The 21,697-nt window shown below is 62.5% G+C and overlaps 1 protein-coding gene across 1 annotated transcript; it reads right to left on the reverse strand.

The window, feature by feature from the left end:
• Positions 1-145: 145 nt before the first annotated feature.
• Positions 146-20,783, reverse strand: VSTM2L (V-set and transmembrane domain containing 2 like). The gene is made up of 4 exons (XM_080404065.1): positions 20,234-20,783; positions 10,083-10,252; positions 8,835-8,885; positions 146-5,663 (listed from the first exon to the last, which is right to left on the reverse strand). Exons 1-4 carry the CDS (start codon positions 20,340-20,342, stop codon positions 5,352-5,354), a joined length of 642 nt encoding a protein of 213 aa, XP_080260191.1. The 5' UTR covers positions 20,343-20,783; the 3' UTR covers positions 146-5,351.
• Positions 20,784-21,697: the final 914 nt, after the last annotated feature.

The raw sequence follows: 21,697 nt of genomic DNA on the forward strand, positions 1-21,697 counted from the left end.
TTGTGCATCACTGTTGGGGATCCCAGGTGAGCATCTGAAGTGTGTCTCAGCTGCTGGGACCAAGGGGACTGCTGCTGATTCCCACCCCTGCCTCAGCTGAGATTACCTCCCCTTGTCTCCCCAGGTTTGTTCAGCCTTTACTCCTGGTTGCTTCTCCAGGAAAAACACAAGTCAGCAGCTTTTTACTAGGTAGGACAGGGCTGCAGTTCAGCTTTTATGCTTTTATCCCTTTTTTAATATATATTCAGTGCTTAACACTGGGTTGGATTTTGTGAGTTGATCTGACAGGGAAAGACGGGAGAGGCAGAAAGGTGAAATATTACCTTTGGCCTCCAAAGTGCCCTTGGGGTTGGTGCAGAATTTTCTGGATTGTTGTAGCACTTGATAAAACTCATCCATCAGGTGCACATGCTGCATCCAACCTGTCTCTGCCTTGCCTTCAGCGCTGGCTGGAGTTTCACATGTGACAGATCAGCAGCACCATGATGGCACACGGTGCTCCTGCCCAAACCATCAGTTCGGCTCCCCCCCCTCCCCCCCCGCCCCCAGCCTCACCCTGCCCCCTGCAGCCGGCGGTGCTGGGCTGTCACAGGCTCACCACGGGCTGTGGCTCTTGCCAGGGGGGTACAAGCAAAACATTGCCATGGGAAACCTGTGCCATCTTCCTGCGGCTTGGTGTCAGTCCCCAAAGCAGCCTGAGGGGAAGCACCCCTGTTCTTGCTGGGCTTCACCAGCTGGTCACGGGCTGCAGGCAGCAAGGGATTTTACCTGCACGTGCTCTGCACTGCTGCATTGGTCACCCCTGGGAAGCTGTAGCAGCCCAGCCTTGCTGGACTCGCCTCTGCTGAGACAAGGCAAGCTCAAAAGAAAACCCAATAACCTTTATTCTAGCTTTTTTTTAGAATAAAGTTGTATAAGTTTCAAAGGAAAAGCATAAACCCAAACGGCATCTGCAGTATCCACCACAGCAAAACAGCTGCCCAGCACCAGCCCTGTAGACCAGCGCAGGTGCCAGCAGCAGCCTGTCCCGCCCGGCCGCAGGGTCCCTGCCCACCGCAGCAGTGGGGTCTCTGCGGACACCAGCCTGCCCGCACCCACGTCAGCACACACCACCACGCTGAAGGACAGGCACGGGGCTCAAGAACAGCACCGGCACATGGCAGTCCTTCCCCCCACCCCTGCCGATCACGCACATCCCTGCTGGTCACGTCTGCGCTGGCTCAGGCTCCCAGGGCTCCCAGAGCGCCGGTGAGGGCTGCGCAGCCACAGCTCCCGCAGGCAGGGTGGCGAGGCTGTCTCCCGTACAGCACCCGGGGGCTGCAGCCCCTGCTGCCAGGGTGTGCCCCGTGGGCAGGGGTCTCACGGTACCACCCCGGAGCCCAAACCAGCCACCTGCCTCCCGTGGGCAGGGCGAGGGAGGCAGCTGCTGTTTCTGAGCAGGACGGTACAGACAGCAGGAGGGCTGTGACAACAGGAGAAGAATTAGCAAAGTTCTCTTAATTACCATCTTCCCCGTGTAATAGAGCTGGTGGGAGGGGAGCAAATGAAATCAGCTGCATCCATTGGGAAGGGGGCCTTGGGCTGCCGCTCCAGCATGGGCTTTCTGGTGATGCCATAACACAGCCGTCTGGTTTCAGGGCTGATAGAGCCCCAGCGCTGAGCCAGGCAGCACCGGCTGCGCACAAAGCTGGGCTCCTGGAGAGCTGCTGGTGGGGCTCAGGGGCCGCTGCCACGAGGCGTATTGCCTCATGACAAAGCGCATCGCACCGAGACAGCGGGTCACTGCCCCAGCACGGCAAGGACCAGGGTGCTCAGGTGCTTACAACAGCGAGGGCACAGTGCTGCCATGCCCCTTGGGGACAGAGCAAGACCCACCACACTGTCCCTCCTGTGACGCCCCTTCCCAGCTGCGTCCATGAAGGCAAATGGTTTAGCGATAGGCTTGGCAGTCCTGGGTTAATGGTTCATGGTCTCAAAGGTCTTTTCCAACCTAAATAACTACGATTCTGTGAAATGCACCTCTCCACACAGGCCCTTCTCTCGCTGGGTGCCCCTTACTGGGCAGGGCAGAGGGTGCAGGCAGGGAGCTGGTGCCCGCTCCCCCAGGCCACCCTCCTGCCTTGCCTGATGAGCAGGTCAGTGCATCAGTCATGACACCGCTCCATACCCCAGTGCGCAGGAACCCACTGCATCCCCCCAGCCGGGCCTCCAGCACAACCAACTGCACCGAGATGCCCACAGAGCCCCAGCAGACCCCCCGCGCTGGTTTCTCCCAGCGCAGCCTCCAGGCCTCACCGCCCTCCCCACGGCCACAGTCCCCAGCCAGCGGTTCGGTGCAGGCGGCGGGGGAAAGGCTGGCCTGTCTCAGCCAGTCAGCCAGCCTCCTGTCACGGCTCTTCTCAGCTTCGTTATCACCCCTGCTTTATTACAGGCAGAGTAAATTGCTTTTGTCTGAAGCAGGATAATGGCCAGAAGAGTGACTGCGTGGAAATGGCATTTTCATGAGGCTGGTTCCTCCCCAGCAGTGACTTGCATATTAAGCTCAGCCCATTTACAAGCGAGCCCAGGGGCTTCTCCACTGCCCTGCCTGCAACCTCCTCTCTGGGCAGGCGCCTGAGCAGCCCCCCCAACCCACCGGGGTCCAGAACGAGCACCCAGGGGTGCAGGAGTTGTGCCCAGCTCCAGCCCGTTGACCACCCTCAGCATCACAGAGGAGACCTGGCCCCAGCCGGCAGATGCCCCATGGAGCCTGAGGGGCTGTGTGTGGGGCAGAGCCCTTCCCAGGCAAAGTGAGCGGGGCTGCCAGTGGCTCCCCCTGACCCCAGTCACCCTCCCCAGGGATGGGGAGCTGAGAAACCTGTGCCCAGCTACCTCCTCCATGCACAAACCCAGGCAGGGCTGTGGGGAGACCCCCACTCCCAGGGCTGGACATGGCCCCACACACAGCCCAGGGGCTGGGTGCTGCCCCAGGGTGCCGGGTCCCACACACAGACCCAGTCCTCGCCTCTGACTCCCGCACCCAAGATTTCACATAAGCTCAGCAAAATTAATCTCTTCTAATAAAACCTGTTATTTTTAAAGCTTGCCTCTAGGTTTTGCAAATTACTACACCACACAGCAATTTGTTTACTCTCCATTTGAGGTGATTTGCAGCCTTTTACCCTCCCCAAAGCAGCTCTGGCTCTTCCTTTCCCCCTTCTATAGATTGTTTTTTACTGCACCGGTGCCCAATGTCCCCCCACCCCCCGGCCCAGTGATACAGTTCCCTGAGAGAGAGCATCCGAGTGCCACCCAAACCCCTGCAGCTCTGGCACGGAGAGCTACAGCACGGCGGCTGTTATTGCTTGTGGCAAAACAGAATTTCCAACAACAGCCCCCTTGCCCTGCAGCTGCTTCATATTTTCCTCCTGACAAAGTACCCTGTGTCCTCCCAGGCTCCTGTACCGGTTGCTCCCTCAAGACCGTGGCTCTGCAGGTGAAGCCCGCAGCAGCTGGCAAAGCAAAGCGTGGCTCTCACCGCATCCCGCGGTCACCAGCCACGCTGTGCCCTTTCTTTGCTGCTAGTGCTGGCTGACACCAGGCCAGCGGCTTGTGCTTTGTTACTCTTAACACATGACAAATCGCTTCATATCAGCAAAGTGAGAGGTGAGTGCGATGGAGCTCCGGGGATTAATAAACTGCAAAGCAGCCAGGGGACTCCTGGCAGCTGAGCGCTGCCAATGCTGGGCGCACCTCTCCCACCGGTGGGGCAGCACCCAGCCCAGGGGGCAGCCAGCATCCCCACTTCGGGGGCCCCAACCTCCCACCCGGCTGGCGGTGAGGCCTCTGCCCCACATGCCCCGGCAGGGGTTGAGGCTGGCACCCAGCAGCACAGAGGGGCCTGATCCCTGCAGCCCATGCATCTCCCCACTGCACCCAGCACCCCGCGGCCACAGCACGGAGCAGCCCCCGCTTACCTGGGAGCCAGCCTTATCCTGCACCCACAGGGCATCATCATCACATTCCCAGGCAGAACAGGGAGCTCCCAGCTGCAGCTTTTAAATGCTCTGAGCCCTCACCTGCAGGTGATGATACCCACCCTCATCCCCATCCTCATCCCCATCCCATCCTCGTCGGCCAGCCTGGCAGCACCTGGGGGCAGCCCCAGCTGTGCCCCTTTTTAGCTAAGACAGTGCCAAAGCCACAACCCCTCACCGTGCCAGGGACAGACTGCAGACCCGCAGAGGCTTTGTTTAAAGAGCTTTATTAGCTGCAGCAGGTCTGGTGGCGGTAGGCTGGGCGGCACAGGTGAGTGGCAGCAGGGGAGCAGCACCCAGCACCCAGATGGGGAGACTCAGGACCCCCCTCTCGGTCCCCACGGCTCTATCCCCAGCAGCGGTGTTTACCCAGGGGGCAACAGGGACAGGCTCTGCCATTTGCACTGTGTTGTGGGAGCCCATGTGCTAGACCCTGCCCGGGACGATGCGGTGCCATGGTGCAGGAGGAAGGGATGCTCAGCCATGAGCAGGGGGCCGAGAGCCACGCCAGCATGGGCAGTGGGGATGGAGCGAGGGCAGACGGGGCTGATGGCCAAGCCCCCTCCTTCCTCCATGAAATGCAAAGGGCCAGGAGGAGCAATGGGTAGAAGCAGGTCAGTTCTGACAGCATGGCTCCCTGGGCACATGTGGACCACGGGCAGCTGCCTGGCTGGGCGATGCCGTGGCACAGCCCACAGTGCGATGGCTGTGCTGGGGAGCGCGCTGGGAGCGTGCCATGCCACCCTTCCAATGCTGAGCTCAGGCCTTGATGTGCTGGGGTGGCACTGGGGCAGGCAGGGGCAGGGAGAGGTGATATACACGGTCTAGAAGATGGACGCTGGAACTTATATATGCACTGCGGGGCTGGAACAAAGCAACTAAAGTAGGCCTCCTACAGGAACAGACGGTCAGTTCTGCAAAGCACAAGGGAGGGAGGGAGGGTCCAGTGGGCAGGGGGGGCCTCCACTGGGCACACAAAGCTGGGGCGCAACATGGCCCGTGGTACCGCGGGTGGCAGCAAGCAGTGGGGCACCCACCCGCACGGGGCCAGTGGGGACGGGGACCACCATGTGTGGGCATATGCCTTGGCCCTGGTCCCAGCAATGCCCCCTGGCACGGACACGGTCCTGCTCCCACACCGAGCCCTGGCACCGCTGCGCCACATGGCTGGGGAAGAAACCCAGCCGGCAGTGGCCGGCAGGAGGAGGAGGTGGTGGGGGTTGGTGGGCAACACGGGGCGGTGGGGCCAGTCTCTGGCAGGGGGCACGGGACCCTCGACAGCTCTGCTGAGTCCGGGGCAGCGGGGGGCTCCGGTGTCCCCCCGACACCACCCGCCTACAGCACGCAGGAGACGTCTGCCGAGCGCTTCTTCAGCTCCTTCCCGGCTTTGTGGTGGTGGTGGTGGTGGTGCGCGTGGGCTGAGCCTGGCACAGCAGGGTCTGGCATTGGGGCGCCCCGCAGCTGGGTGTCCTGGGGGTGCCCCGTGCCCCCCGCTGCCTCCACCCGCAGGTACGCCTTCACCTTGTGGTGCCGTGCCTTGCCGTCGCTGGAGTCGATCACCCGGCACTCGTACGTCCCCTCATCCTCCAGCTTCACCCGCGACAGCCGCAGCTTGTGGGAGATGTTGCTGCCAACCACCTTCACCACCTGTGGCGAGGCAGACAGGGGGTCAGCTGGCCCCCGGGACCCCCCCAGCTCAGTGCCACCCCTGACCGCGTGCCGCCACGCCACGTGCTGGGGAGGACATGGCAAAGGTGGGCAGTCAGCATGAGGGGACCCCGGCCCCAGCCCCAGCCCACGGGGTGATGGAGTCCCTGGCGTGCGCCTGGCCGCGTGGGGCTTGCAGATCGATGCAGAACCACGCTGGCTAATTAGCTTTTCTACCAAATTGATTCGCTCTCAGTATTTATCACCCAATGAAATTTAAGACTTACTCACTAGCCATAGCCGCGGCTGCTGTTGGGCTGGGTCAATAAATCAGATTTATAACCCACCCCGAGGCCCCTGGCTCTGTTCCCTATAATCACAGTGGATGGCAAAGGCCATTTTTCTACTTGCCGCTGCATTTGTTAGCTGAAGATTTTATGGTGTTTAGAAACGGGGCTGGGAGCCGCAACCAAAGGAAGCAAACTCCCAGCCCAAAAGCAAAGGAGGCAGCGCCGAAATGCGAGCAGCAGCACTGGGACCACCACCCCCACCCACCCCCCGCTCCGTGCAGGCAGCCAGCACCTGCACATGCACACACACATGCATGCCCACACCAGCACATGCAAGCACACATGAGCACACGCAAGCAGCTGCGTTCGACTGCCCCGCACACCATGGGCTGCTGAGAGGCAGCCGGTGGCCACGGCCACCCCAAAGGGCAGCTCTGGGGCTGCTCAGAGCCCCCGCGCAGCCGTGAGCATCGATCCTGCAGCACGAGGAGTGGGGGTCTGGGGGGGACAGGATGAAGCAGGCTCCCAGCTGCACCCGTGATGGGGCAGACAGGTGCTGGGGGGCTGCACATAGGGGCTGTGGGGCAGGAGGGAGATGAGCTGCCAGGCCCTGGTGCGAGCATGCCTGGGTGCTGAGGCTGTCGCAGGAAAGGAGCTTCAGAAAAAAACCTCCATTGTGTCAGAAGAGCAAGAAGTCACTTACTGAAATTAATGGCTGGGAAATTTAGAACTAATAAAAGAAAAACCCCAATTTGCTGGTGCCGCCAGTGGCCATGCAGCCGCTGCCCAGCAGGTCACTGAGCGTCAGCCTGCGGCTCGGTTATCAGCGGGAGGGATAATTTTATGAGGGGTCATAACGCTCATGGCTTCGCAGGCTGGGGCAGGGCAGTGACGGCCTGCGCTGCCCACGGGAACGGGGCAGACACCCCCGGCCAGGCCGGGACGGCCAGGCGGCCGCGGTGGTGCCCAGCATCAGCTCAGCCCTGCAATACGCTGCAAGGAATTCAAGGGGGGAAAAAATAAACCCAGACCCATGGTGTTTGCTACCGTATGGCAAAGGGCAGCAGCGGTTTCCCTCTCCACATCCCTGCAACGTGTGGTGGCTCCAGGCAGAGCTGGTGCTGGCACTTCCAGCGCCAACTGTGTTTTGGTGGATAAAAAAGTGGCCAAGGGGTGCCTGGCACGGTGGTTTCTGCGTATGATTTACATCATTGATGCTGCTGTTTGTTCCCAGTCAATTGCCACTGTGGCTGTAACGCACGTTTTATCAGAACCACTCGTGGTAGTGTCTCACCTGTCTTCATTTACCTTCTCCATTCTGTAAACAATTAATAATCAAGGACATTTAAAATAACAACAACACACCAAAAAAAGGGTTTGAAACTCAAGCCTCTCTCTGCTGGCTTGATCTGGAAGAGACGGCAGAAGCATCGCACCCTGAGCGCTTCAAAATGAATCCTGGTTACACATGCGCATGCATCGATTTCATTCCAGCGTGCAATTAACTGCCTAATTATGCTGAAAAATGCAATGGCCAAGCTGAGCAGGAGCGCTGGCCCCAGGATGGCTCCACAGCCCCGGCCCCTGCCTCAGCCCCTCCGCCACCCTGGCTCTGTGCGGCTGCGCTGGCTGTGCCGCAGAACCTGCCTTACCTTGGCTCTAACACGGCACCAGTCCCTGGCCGCGCGTCCCTGCCCAGCGCAGGATTTGGCCCCCAGCTGCTGGCTGGCATCAGGCACCAGGACCCCAGCATCCTCACGGCAGGGTGCAAAGCGCTGTGCCTGGGAGCAGGGCTGGGGTGGGACGGGGGTGACCAGCAGCCCTCTGAGCCGTGCAGTGTCCTGCAAAGCTTCCCACCGGCTCTGGCTGCCCGCAGTGGGCAGCACCATCCCCCGCACTGGCAGCACCCGGGCTCCAGCCACTGCAGCACCAGCCCCAGCGCTTTGCTGCTCATGGGGCAGCAAGCCACAGCACCCCGCTGAGGGACCGATCCTGAAGGCGCTGGGGGTTGGCCGCAGGTTGTGGGCACATCACAGTGCCCATCACAGGACTGGTGACCAGCGGGGCTGAAACCTCAAGGAGCCGACATGAACAGATAAAAAGCGATATGGTCCCCATGGGGGACTCCTCACTGGCAAGAGAATCTACCCACACCGATCCCCACGGATGGGCAGTGAGAGGCGATGCGCTTCATCGTGAAGTTTTCTGGTGTTTTACCCCTTGTAGCTGCCTCTGTCATTTCCCAGGGATGAGAGTCAGACAGAGGGACTGATCCTGGGCACCAGCAGCACCCGGCCCTGAGGAGTCATGGGCCATGGCAAGCCCGTTCCCCCTTGCTCACTCAGCAAAGGGTCAATGGAAGAAGCAGAAGAGGCTGCCAGGACAGTGGGGACAGCGGGGAGCGCTTCCCGATATTGCTCCGGTTCTGTGGCACTCCCAAACGCAGGGTCCCCCGAGGTGGGGAGGGCCAGCAGCGGGGAAGGGGGCACACACCTGACAGCGGGGAGCCAAAAGCGTTGATTTTATTTAACTGATTAGTGTCTCCTCATTCTGTTCACGTGAGCCTAAATGGTTTTGGGATGCTAATCCAGTGAGTAAATTAGATTATTTTCTCCTTAGCATAAACACGTCCCTCAGATGCCGACAGGAGAGCCAGACAGGGCTGATGGGCCAGGCTGTGCCCCTCAGCCTGGACAGGGGGGAGCTGCCCCCCTGCTCCAGTGTTGCCAGCACAGCCTCCCACCTCCCGGGATGCCTCGTTGGGGGCACCCAGAGACACAGACCCCCGAGACCCTCCCACCACCCCAGCTCTGTGCAATGCTGAGTGCTGGCGTCGCAGGCATCGACCGGAGCCCCTGCAAGAGCCCTTATCCAAACTCACGCTTATTTTTGTCGCGTCCTTCCCAGGCTCCTCCTGCGGCGATGCTTTCAGCTGTTGGGAAGAGAGGGATGGAGGGGGAGACCAGAGAGGGAAGAGAAATTGTCAGCTGGGCTGGGACGAGGCAGGAGCCCACCGGACCCCTGCCCACCCCCGAGATGGCTGCCCCATCAAGGAGGCGGGAGGAGAGGGCTGCTCGGCCCCAGCAAACCCGGGCGATGGGAGCCAGCCGGGGCAGCAGGAAGGGGAGGGAATGGCAGCACGAGAGTGCCACAGGGGTGCTCCATCAGCGGGTGGTCCCTGTGACCCGGGGCTGGGGACAGAGCCCCGCTCCCTGCAGCAGCATCACTGCAGCAGTGACCCCTGTTCCCAGCCACCCCGGCCCCTTCACAGCCAGCACCTGCTCCGCTCGCCATAGACGTTCCCAAATCAGCTAGCAAACTGGGCAGCAGCCTGTGACCCCTTCAGCAGCCACAGGCAGTGCTGGGGCACAGGCGCCCAGGCTCCCTGCTGCGCCATGCAGCCCGCTCCCACGCCCACTCCTCACGCCGGGCATCCCCACCACCCTGCAGCCCCGTAGCCCCCTCGGCCCCGCAACAGTGCTCCCAAGCTGCAGCACTTCTCTAATGCTTCTCTCAATTTATGGTAATGCCGGGAGCAGCTCTGCCAAAGACACAATAATAAAGGCTCATTAAAATACCTAAAGCTGCCTTCCCATTATTTGGCCCTTATCTCTGTGCGAACAGAAAGAGAAATAAAGAGACAGCTGTTTGCTGAGACCGATACACACGGAAATGGGGAAAACAAGAGAGGGCTGGAGGTGCAGATGATGCAGGGGTGGGATGGATGCAAGGGGACGATGATGAGATGGGAGAAGGCACAAACACAAAGACAAAGCCTCTGCCTGGGATCAGTCCCGGGGGAAGGGCCACGTGGCCCCCGTGGCTAGCTGGTAAGGGGTGGCCAGGACAGCCCAGCCCCGCCAGCCCCACGACCCAGAGCATCCTCAGTGCAGCTGGACACTGTTCACCCCATGTCTGGTCCTGCACTGCGGGACCCCCAGGTTCCACTCTGCCCATGAGCGTGGAACGGGGTGAGACGCTGCTGTTTGCATGTCGGGTCAGTGCTAGAGTGCTGCTGCAGGACCCCCCACCCCTGAGCCCCAGCTGCAAGCGCAGCCCCCCAGGCAAGCGCAGGGAAATGCTCTGCCTCTGGCTGCTGCTGCTGGAGGGGGAGGATGAAGGGTGTTACCTGGTTGGAAGCCCATGTCTGTTTGTCTGTCCAGTCCTTGTGGTTGCGGACGTACCACCACTGTATCTCAAGGGAGTAGGAAGGGGAGCCACTGCCTCGGAAGGAGCACGCCATCTCCACGTCCTCACCTGCCTGGGCCGTCATGTCGTGGGGGGTCTCCGTGAAGAGGGCTGCAGGAGACAGAGCGAGGGCTGCGGGCGCCTGCGGGGACATGCCACCGCCCCAGCACAGGACATGCCACCACCCCAGCATGGAACAACGCCACCAGCCACACCAGCAGGGTTCCTGGGAGTACCTGGAGCCTTCCCTGGCCATAACCTATATCCAGATGTCCCTCACCCACCCCAGTGCCCCCTCCCCAGTCCGGGAAGAGCTGCCTGGCCCCTCCAACCCCTGGCCCTTTGCAAAGAGCAGTGGGAGGAAAGGGAGACAGCAGGAGCCTCTGCCCCCCCCAGGTGCCACGCCATCCCCCAGGACCTCTGCCTGAGTGGGCATGGGACCCCACGCTCCAAGGTGTAATAAATAAATAAAGCATGATCGCATCTCCACTTAGATCAGAGCATAAATGAAAAGCAAATCCTTGTTTAATGCGGCCCCCAAACAGTCTCCCACATGCCATATGGTTTGCTTTCCTCGCTCAAAACAAATATTGTTCGGAGATGTAATTAGAATTCTTTTCATCTCCTCTGGAGAGATTATTGTTCCTCTGTAAAGACGGCCCCAGCATGCAGGTCACCAGCAAATATTATTGCCACAATCTACGGCGTCTTCTCCTTGGCATAGCATGGCACGGCACGGCATGGCATGGCATGGCATGGCATGGCACGGGGGCTGAGCCCCCAACACTGGCATGGCCAGGACCAGGGCTGCCAGCCGCCCTGTGCTCCCCTGGCCACCATTTTGGCCACAGAGATGTCAGGACATGCAGGCAGGGGCTGCAGGGCACGGGGCCACCTGCCCTGTCCCCACTGCCCAAGGAGCATCGCTTCGGGGCCAGCAGCAGCACTGGGATGAACCAGGTCCAGCTGGAATCTGCTCCAGCATGGGGCCAGCCGGCAGCCTGTCCCTGCCCTGCCATGAGCTGTGGCACGTGGTGCCTGGCCCAGGCAGGTCACAGAGGTGGATCAGGGTCCCGCTGTATCTGTGCCGGGTGCCCTGTGCCCCCCTCCCCCCCGCCCCGCCATCTTCCCCGGCCACCCTGTGCTGCCGGCGCTGCCAGCTCACAGCCACCATGCAGGTCCCTCCGGTGCCACCGGAGCCCCCCCAGGACACACACCCTGTCGGGAGCAGCTCACAGCTCCCCGGAGCCTCTCACCAAGCCCTCATCCCCTCTGAAAATGAATTATTATCAGCCCAGATGGAAAAGTTAATACCTTTAATATCTCCCCGTCCCTTTGGACACATGGAAATCCCATATACTTATCACTTTCCCTTAATCCATCTTAGCAGGGGAACTGAGGGAAATACCCAGCATAAGGGTTTAACAAGCCTGGGTCTCCCGGTGGGGTTCCCAGCACAGCTCCTGCGCCCCTGTTTGCCCAGGAGCCGGGCACCAGCACTGCTCAGGCTCTGTGCCGGAGAGCAGAGGGAATCCCAGGCTGGGGAGCAGCTCCAGTGGTCCAAGGTTGTGGGAAGAGCAGGAGAGTCTGGTGCTGCCCGGCATCGTCTGCTCTTTGGCACATGGCAAAGGGCTCATCGTGCTCCTGCCGCAGCAGTGCCAGGGCCGTAATGTCCAGCCATTCGCCAACACTTGCCCACCCATTCCAGAGCCGTGGCCCAGGATCAGGCTTTTGCTCCACAGGATTCCTGATGGCAGGAGCGATGGCCAGAGAGGGTCCCAGCAGAGCCGGCACCAGCCCCCCGGGACCCCGCAGTCCTGGCTGGGCACATGGAGCAGAGGCAGGGGTGACGGCCTGAGGGCTCCAGCCATGTCCAAATTACTGTGAACACAATTAAAATCTGCTCTCACAGACGGGAATTTGGCAGATGAGTGGAGAAAAGGCTTGATTGAAGCAAGCGTCGCCTTTCTTTCAGATTTAATTGGGAAGCGTATGTATTAATTAACCCCGGGCTCGGCCACCTCAAAGTGCATCCAAAGGAGGGCAAGTCCCGCTGATAGGGGCCCGGCGGCAGCCCCCTCCCACAGCATCCCTGGGACCGTAGAGCCCACTGCTGTCTCCGACCCCTCCCCACCTCCCAGCACAGCAGTTGTGAGTGACAAGCTGGGAACTCCCAAGAGACCCCAGAAACCATCCCGGGAAAGGGATGGATGGGCAGAAGGGAAGGTAAGGCCGGTCCCTCCCTCCCTGCACATCCTGGCCCTCCGTCCCCTTCTTCTGCCCCACTGCCTGCCCCCTCTACCCAGCCTCCCACCCATGGCCCCGCTAAGGGGAGGGGGCTCCAGTACCCCCATGCCAAGGAACAGCTGCACAGCTCACATCCACAGGGTGCTAGGCTGCTCTGCCCCCCCCCCCCCCCCCCCCCCCCCCCGCTGCCCCAGCCCCAGCAGTCACCCCCGGGACACCCCAGACAAGGGGCAGCCAGGCCACCACCAGCACAGTCCCCAGCCCCAGAATCGCAGCAGGACAGTCCCACGTGGCACCGCAAGAGCAGAATGCAGTTGATGGCGCAGGAGAGGTGCCAGGACAGCAGGCTGAGCCTCGCAGCAGCCAGAAACAGCGGCAGGGACAGGGACAGCACAGCAGAGGGGATGTGAGATGAGAGACAACAGATGGATGGACAGAGGCACTCCGGGTGATGGGTCAGTGACAGGAAAGATGCCACAGGGACAGTTCATCTCTCCTGTCTGTGCCAAAAAATGAGGGAGGGGGTGTCTGACGGACGGGACAGCAGCGCCTGGGGGGCAGTGAAGCCCTTTCTTTACAAGAGCCGCCTGGAAGAGCCGAGGCTGGGCCGCTGGGGACAGGGTGCCTTGGTGGGGCGAGAAGGAGGCAGAAGCATCTCAGGGCTCAGAGTCTGCGGGAACAAGTGACCAGCATCATCAGGTCACCCCTTTGCTGGGGGTCACATCCCTTGGTCTGTCTGGTCTGTGCTCACGTGTGCAGCCTTTGCATGGGGCGGGTGGTCAGCACTGGGTGGGCCATGGAGCCGGTGGGAATCCAAGAGCTCAGACGTTTGCAGAGCTGCTGAACCCCAGCACGAGCGCTCGATCGCGCTCTGGCAGGGCGTGCTAAAATCCACCCCGGCACTGAGCTGAGGTGCAGCTCCTTGGCCAGCCCAGCCATGGCTCAGCCCTGTGCAGGCTGCAGCCAGAGCCCCGGCACAGCACCCTCCCTCCCGCGCACGGCACCGTGGCTGGGCGCCCGAGCAGTGGCCAGATCAAGCCCCCTGCCCCAAGCGGCAGCAGGCACCGAAGCGCAGGGCAGGAGCAGCAACTCCCTGTGGCTCCAGCAGCACCATGTGCCCTCCCCGATGGATGCCGTGAATCCCGGCCACCTGGGCAGAGGCGTGTTGGTGGAGACAGGTGTCACTGCACCCTCCAGCCCCAGCCCTGCAGCTTTGCAGGGAGCCAGGCAGAGGAGATCCAGGGCCCGCGGCAGCCCCCAGCCATGTGCAGCCCCCACAGGGTGCATGGGGGTGGCTGAGCTACCTGTCCCCCGCTCCTACCCACACTGCTGGCAGGGACAGGGGAGAGCCGAGCTGCCAGAGTCGACCAGCACCCAGCCCCTGCCTGCCCTGGCCCCCTCCCTCACCCAGCACCATCTCCTTCCCCACCGCTGACATTGGTGCCGCATCCTCGCAGCGGCAGGGAGGGGGCTGGCGCCAGGCTGCTGATCTCCGTGCTTTATGGCCTGCTACCTGTCATAAACTGAGAAAATCAGGATCAATAAATCTTCTGGGAAACAAAAATCAGGGGAAATAAAATGAACTCAATGGGGAAACACAGATAAACGGAATTGAAAACGCCTGCTGGGACAGCTTGGTGCTCTCATAAACTGGAGATATACAGGCTGCCACGCTCCCTCCGCACAGCGAGCAGGATTCATTACCGCGGCCCCCGCTTGGCACGGGCAGGAGAGCTGCCAGCAGCGAGTGGGCAGCACGGAAGGGGTGCCCCCCCTGCCAGGGGCAAGGCCAGGTTCTGCATCACCTCCGGCACTGGGAAAGGACCTGGCAGCCCCCGTCCCCGCAGCCGCTGCCCCGTTAAGCACACGAGGCCATGCAGCCCCGGAGTCTGGCCAGGACCCTGCCTGCTGCCGGAGGCTTTGGTGGAGCCCTGCGAAGAGCTGTGCTGGCTCCTGGCCCTCCCAAAGCATCAGCCGCCGGCTGCTGAGACGGCCACGGCTTAAGCAGCGATGTGGGCATGCACTCAGGTTAACATTTGTGTAAACATGTATCAGAGGGTGATTAAATATGTATTGCACATTTGCAAATGCATGTTAATCACCTAGTTAGCACACTTGCTCTGCGAGTTATTTATCACTGAAACACTACAGCACTGGTCAATCAGATGCCTCTTTCCCTGCCCAGGCTAACAGGAGCCCCACGGCACCCCGGGGCAGAGGGGCAGCACGTGCCGGGCCGGCGGCAGTGGCCAGGGCTGGCTCCACCGCGGGGCAGGGGGAGGCTGGCAGGCTCTGCCTCCCCTTGTCCCTCCCTCCGGCTGCCGCTGTTATGCTGTGGGCTGTGATCAAGTGTGGTTTATTCTTCCCTTCACAAAGCTCCCAGTCATAATTCATGGTTTATTATGGTTCGGTGAGTCAAGACACTTGGAGGACTAATTGCCAGCTCAGCCTCGTGCTCCCGACACTCGCTCCCTCGGCAGCCCCCTGCCCGCGCCTCCGCAGCAGGAGTGTGCCATGGGACATGGTGGAAGGGAACTGGCTCTGACACGGCCACTGCAGCCCTGAGTCCGCACTTGGGTGAGGGGCACCCTGACCCCGGCCAAGGGCGTGCCCCCTGCAGCTCCCATGGAGCCTGGCCCCAAGCAATGTCAGCAGCCACATTCCCCCAGCTGCCTGGACCCCCTGGGCTGCATCCAGGAGAGCTGGTCCCTGCCAGCACCCAGAGCTTCCAGGGGTGCTGGTGGGGTGCCAGGGCTGCCATCACCACCCACCTGCCCTGGGGGCTGCACCACTGTCACACTGGCTACCTACCACCAGCAGCTCCTGGCACAGATGCCACCAGGCCCCTGCTGCTGCCACTATGGGGCAAAATAAGAGGCAAGAGAAAGCAGCCAGTGCTGCCAGGAGAGCCGAGCCGCTCCCTCCCCACCAGCTGCACAGCATGTGTGGAGATCCCCCGGGGAAGACCCTGCAGAGCTACCGAGACAGCTGTCCCCTTCCCTGTCTCCCCCATCCCCATGCTCTCCAGCTCAGCCCTCCCTGGGGACAGCTGCCGAGGGCCTGCTCCTGCCCCAGCCGCTGGGGAGACCATGCAAACCCTGCCCTGTGTCCCTGGCACGGGGCTGGCTCCTGACCCGCTGAGTTTGCACTGCACTGCGCGCCTGCACCACCGCAGGAAAAGTAAATGCGTCTGACAGCAACCACAGCCAATGACACCTTCCCCTCCCCAGGTACCTGCGTCCCCTCCAGCTGATGGCAGGGGACAGCCTCAGCTGCAGAGCTGCCCGTGTCCTACTGGCACCAAAGGTACCAGAAGCACAGCCTGTCATGTGCACTGGGCAGTAACCTGGGGAGGGACAGACCCTCCTCAAGGCCATGGGGTCCCTCCACCCCTCAGCACAGGCTGCCTGTGCAGGAGTCGCCCCAGGAGATCAGAAGGCATGGGAGGCATCCCCCTGGACAGATCCAAGAGCAGAAGCATGTGTACCACTCCAGCATGCTGACTGTGCCGGGTCCATGCTGTCCCAGCAGCAGGGACACAAGGGTTGTCAGTGTCTGCTATGCAGGTTGGACTAAAGCCTCCCTCCTCTTCCCATCTGCCCATTAACATCTGTGAATGCATCTCCTCCTGACAAGCCTGTGAGCAGGGATGCTGACTCCAGGTCACCAAAAACACATCACGGCTGCAAACCGGTGCATAAACACAGCGGTGCGATGGCCAGTCTCACCAGCGAGAGCAGGGCAGGCAGCTCCAACTCCAGCAGCTGCGCCAAGGGCAAAGGGCTTCGGTGGCGAGAAGCCGGCAGGGATGGGACTAGGGCTGGGGCTGAAGCCCAGGACAGATCCAGCCACAGACCTGCTCGTGGTAGCCCAGTGAGTGTCCGGCCGTGCCGAGCAGCTCGCAGCCTGGCCCTGGTGCTGCGGGAGCACTGCTCGCCTCTGGCAATCCTGCAATTGCCCCTTCCAAGAGAAGCATCAGGCTGGACCACTGCGAACACCGGCCGGGGACGGGAGGGCTCCTGCCGGCACGCTGGCGATGGGAGCTCCATTTCTCTGCCCCTATTTACTGTCATATTAGCAGCAGAATTAGCTCAATTTTGCAGCATAAATTAAAAATAACAACAACAACAAAATCCAGATAATTCAGTGATTGTGATCAGGACAGAGCTCACTTTCCCAGGGAGCTGCAATTAACCTTGAAACCCTTGAGTATTTCTAACGGTGAACCGTTACGGCCAGGCTGCCCCCCAGCTCCTGCCCTTCCCGCTGCCCAGGTTCTACCCCCATGGCAAAAGAGATGCCGGCAGTGAGAATCCTCCCCCAGCCCGGCCCCAGCTATGAGGAGCTTTCCCCAGGCAAGGGTACTCATTGCTCCCAGCTGGCTCCCCAGGAGTCATGGTTCTCAGACAACTCCCTCCTGAGGGGAACGAGGAAGAGCAGTTATTTGATAGTATAAGTAGCAAAAACCTAAAATGGCCTGTTACAACAGCTCCCAGTGGGACCCCTGGCAGCACCGTGCAGCCATCCTTTAGCCGCCACTTGCTTTGGTGCTGGTCTCTGCCAGGGGATGATTCCCAGCAGGCAGGGGTTGGTTCCCAACAGGCAGGGCACCTGGCAGCAGGCAGGAATCGGGATGGGGCAGACAGGAGCTCTGCTCCACTGGAGATCGGCACCCCCTGCCCATGCACAGCGCCCTCCTGCCCAGCTCTGCCTGCCCCACGACTGCTGGGCTCATCCCAGTCTACACAATGCAAAGCATCAATGCATCCAGTGTGGCTGAGCCCAGCTGGCAGCCCTGGTGCCCAGCTGTGCACCCACCGCAGCCAGAGCCATGGGGAGGGGGCAGCAAAGGTGGGAGATAAACCCGCAGCCAGGGGAAACGACCACGGAGAGGGGGAGCCCAGACAGAGCCGGAGCTGTCGGTGGCCAGGGCCGGGAAGAGCCATATGCCCCACCGTGAACCAAAACGCCAGAGGAACTGCGAAGGGGAGAGCACCCCCCAGGTCCCCGCCTGGGCATTCGCCCGGCCCCCAGTGCGGCACCTGCCGAAGTGGGGAGCGAAGCGAAGCCCCGGGGTCCCCGTTCCAGCCCCGCCACACTGCCCAGGGCTCCCGGCCCATGCGCAGCCGCACCAGCTGTTTGTTTGATTTGCTGCCTCGTTCACATGGAATGTTATGATTAAAATTAGCTGTCACTGTCCTAACGTAATAATTCCCAGTGTCTGGCCCATCGTCTGTCAGCTTCTTCAAGGGAAAAGAAAGCACAGACATTTGATGAGGAGAGGTGTCAGAAGTAATTGCGTTGAATGACTGCACGAACAGCAGCAGGAAAAACACATCGAGTGGAGAATTCCCATCAGGAAGTGTGAAAAAATCCGGCAGAATGCAAAGTGTTTATGAAAGTAATTGATAGAATAATCATCGGGGTGTGCAAGAAAGAAGGGCAGCACCCTGGGGAGCCAGGGCACCGCTCCCTCCAGCCCTCAGCCCTTCAACAGCAGCTTTATTGATGGTGAGACACTAAGGCTTGCAAACGATGCAAGGAAGGAGCCAGGCTTCTCCTCGGGAACGCAAGCTGCTTGCGAACCGGCTCTCCCTGCCCTGCTCCGGGAGCCGGCAGGCTGGAAGGCGGCTGGAGCTTCCCAGCTAGCACCGGTTTGAACGCCGATGGCACCAGCCCAGCCTGCACAGGCTGTCTGCAATGGGGGGCATGAATAATTGAAGGCGCCAGCCTGAGGAGAGGAGAGAGGAGGGGAGAGGCAGTGCTGTGGATAGGGGAGGGATGCAGGGAGGGATCCTGCGGCTCAGGCGCTCTGCCGGGGTGGTGGGGCAGACGGAGTTGACCCCCGCTCCAACCCTGCTCCATCCCTGCTCCAGGCAGACCCTTTGCTGTGAGGACAGGGAAAGGACTTTCTTTGACTGAGAGTTTTTCCCTCCCCAGGCAGCACTGGCTGCCATGTGAGCAAAGGCAACGCTGCTCACGCCTGCAGGGCAGCGGGCTGGGGGATCTGCCCTCGGCCACCCGCTGATGCCTGCTGAGACCACGCTGCTCCTGCTCAGTTCCCTCACTGCATCCTCTGTGGACAAGTCCCAGGTAGCACCAAACGTGCTCCCAGGCTGTGCCAGACCCTCACGGTGCAGCAGAGGCTCCTCCAGGCCGCCTGCACCGGGCAGAGATGGTGGCGAGCTCCGGGTGCTGCCTGCTGTAGGCAGAGTCTGGAAGGACTTGCCCGTCCCCACTGGCCCCAGCCAAATCCACCCCATCGGCCCCGGCCCCTCTCCCACTCCGTGCTCCTGGCCCACGGGGCTCTTGCGATGCGGAGGGAAAGCTGTACCAGCAAGTAATGAAATGATCAATCTCCGATCTGCTAAATAGCAATTTATACAGGTTTTCAGCACACACAGCTTTTATCAAATTGGTATTCACCTACTGAACACAAATGGCTTATTATACATGACCCACTTATTCACTGCTTTTCAGTATCGTTAATAAAGGTTTCTGTTGTGATTAAGTGAGTTGCTGCAGAACTGCTCGTAGTAGCAAGCTGTAATGTGGCTCCGAAGTGCACTCGCCCTCGCAGAATATTTCTTCTCCTTGGCTCCCTGCTCCCTTGCAGCGACCATTTCACTATTTATTTGCCTATTGCTGAATTTCTGAGGGGAGCAGCAGCGGCTAATGGAGGCTCTTCGCCCACGTCTCCTTCCGGCACGCCAGGCTGGCAGGTCCGGAAACCCTCCTGCCTTTGTCCCCCAGCACCACGGCGGATCCTCCCTTCCCCGCGCAGGCAGGTGCCCACCGGCCCAACATGCCGCAGGACTGCGGGACACCGCACAGCTCCCGGCCCGGGGCTCCCTACGCCTGGAGGCTCCTCGGGGCAGAGTGCAGCTCCCCACCACATGCCAGGAGCTCCGGAGCCGTGTGAGGGGGACGGCTGCGATCCCGCCACCCCACGTGCCCCCTGCGCTCACTGCTCTGGCTCAGACTTACACCTGCCCGTGTCATCCCGCAGAGGGCAAAGAGGGCCTCGGCGCCCTTCTCGGGGGGTCTGTCACCCATCCGGCACCCTGCGGCTGGAACTGCCCCCCACGCTCAGACTGACTTGTCCACGGTGGGGGGCTGCAGAGGTGCCCCTTTCCCAGCCCCCCTTGGGCAGCAGCACCGCCTGGCCCAAGCCCGGCGCAGCGGGGCCGGCGGAGGAGCCACGGCCGGCGGGGAACGGGAGCCGGGAGCGCTCCAGCCAGCGGTGCGTGGCGGCACACAGGGATGTGCGGCGGCGTGCACGGGGGTGCACGGGGGTGTGGACGGCGGCGTGCACGGGGATGCGCGCGGGGATACACACTTGCACGGGGATGAACACGGGGATTCACACTTGCGCGGGGATGCGCATGGGGATGCACACTTGAGCGGGGATGCACGCGGGGGTGCACGCGGGGATGCACACTTGCGCGGGGATGCACACTCGCACGGGGACGCACCGTGCAAAGCCCCCCGCGCTCGAGGCGGCCGCCGGGCCCCAGGGACCGGGGCGGCGGATCTCAGCCCCGGCTCGGCCGGGCCGCTCCCCGGCTCCCCGGAGCTGCCGGCGCGACAGACCGCGACGCGCTGCTGCCCGCCGGCACCCCCCCCGCGTCCCCCGTCCCGCCGCCCGGCCAGGGGCCGCCCCGACCCGCCGCCAGCCCCGCGCGGCCGAGACGGCCGGGAACCGGCTCCGCGGGAGACCAAGCCCCGGGAGCGCCCCGGGCGCAGCCGCCCCCCCCTCGCTCCCGCTCCCCGCGGCAGCCGGTGCCCCTGATCCCCGCCGCCGCCGCCGCCCCGGCCGCCGCCCGCCCCGCTGCCCGCGCTCACCGCTGCCCGCCGCCGGGGCGTCCCACGGGGGGTGCCGGGAGGCGGCGCCGAGCTGCAGGTAGAGCCCCAGGTAGTGGAAAATCCCCAGGGCCAGGGCCAGGGCGCCCATCTTGCCGCGGGCGCGTCTGTCCCGGGGGCGGCGGCGCCGCCGGGCCGAGCCCTGTCCCCGGGGCTGCGCCGCGGTCCCGGCGCCGCCGCGCTGCGGAGCTCTTCCCTCGCGCGGAGGGCGCCGCGCGCCGAGGCGGTGCCGCGGCTCGCCCGGAGCCTCCCCCGCCCGGCGGAGGGATCCCGGCCCCGCGCACACCCCCAAAGTTTTTCGCACGGTTCATTCTTAAACTGCGCGGGGCGGGGCCGGGCCCGCCGCGCCCACGCGAGACCCCCCGCCCGGACCCCCGGCACCGACACGCCCACGCACGACCCCCGCCCCCCGCCCGGACCCCCGGCACCGCCGCGCCCACGGCGCCCGCGTAGGGGAGGGTGTCTCGGCCGGGGTCCCGGCCCGCCTCGGCCCCGGCGGGGGCGGCTTCAGCACCCGGGACAGCGCCCGCCGCCGCGCCCGGCTCCGCCCGGCCCGGTACGGCACAATCCGGCCCGGCCCGGTACGGCACGGCACAGTCCGGCACGGCACGGTACGGCACAGCCTGCACTGTGCGGGAGTGCAGGGAGCGGTGCCGGGGGTGCGGACTCCCCCGCCCCCCGTTTCAGCTCCCGGAGCGCGGGACGCGAGACCGGCGGCAGTAGCTCGCCCCTCCGCCCCGGGCAGTGACGGGTTTCGGGGGCATTCAGGGGACCGGAGGACCGGGGGCAGGGCCGGGGCCCGGCGTGTCGGTGTCTTTACCGCGAAGGGAAGAGCAAGGACACAACTCCCCGCGCGCGCCCCCGCCCGCACCCCAGCGCGTGCAGGATGCGCCTCCGCGCAGCCCCCGGAGCCCGGGCAGCGCCGCTGGGCCACGCCGCGCCACGGGCACCGCGCTCCGGCCTCTGCGCAAGGAGCCTCCGCTGCGGGGGGCGAGGTCCCGGGCTCCCCAAACCTGCGCCTCGCAGGTCGGAACCGCGCACCGTGAGCTGTGCGGTGGGCACGTTCTGAACACTCCGAAAATGCCCAAAGGAGCCCGAAGGTGGCACAAATCCACCCTAAACACCAGCGTCGGCGCTGGGGGGAAGGCACGGGCACAGGCTTCACTCGCTGTTCTCTGTGCACGTGTAATGATCTGAAGGATATTTGCTCTCTACATACAGTAAAAATCAGATTCTTTCAGGTGTTTTCTGCCATAAGATGACAGACACTTGCTACAAAAAGATTATTTAAATTGGACTTGAAAATACAAACTGTATTTCTTCACCCTTCCCTCAGCAGGAGGAGCAGGAGCGTTTTTCCCGTTACCCCCTGGTGAGGTGGGGTCCCTGGGCTCAGCCGGGAAGAGCCCCACACGCCACTGCAGGAGCTGCGCTGCCTCGTACCTG

The sequence above is a fragment of the Falco punctatus genome, assembly GCF_963210335.1.
Source record: "Falco punctatus genome assembly, chromosome: 10".
In the NCBI taxonomy this organism is placed as follows: Eukaryota; Metazoa; Chordata; class Aves; order Falconiformes; family Falconidae; genus Falco; species Falco punctatus.

Bases quoted from the DNA above. Each gene is read 5' to 3' on its own strand.
- VSTM2L (XM_080404065.1), bottom strand. From the start codon at position 20,342: ATGGGCGCCCTGGCCCTGGCCCTGGGGATTTTCCACTACCTGGGGCTC. The intron at 10,253-20,233 runs GTGAGCGCGGGC...TGTCTCCTGCAG, and splicing joins CGCCCCGGCGGCGGGCAGCG to CCCTCTTCACGGAGACCCCC. The intron at 8,886-10,082 runs GTAACACCCTTC...TCTTCCCAACAG, and splicing joins AGACATGGGCTTCCAACCAG to CTGAAAGCATCGCCGCAGGA.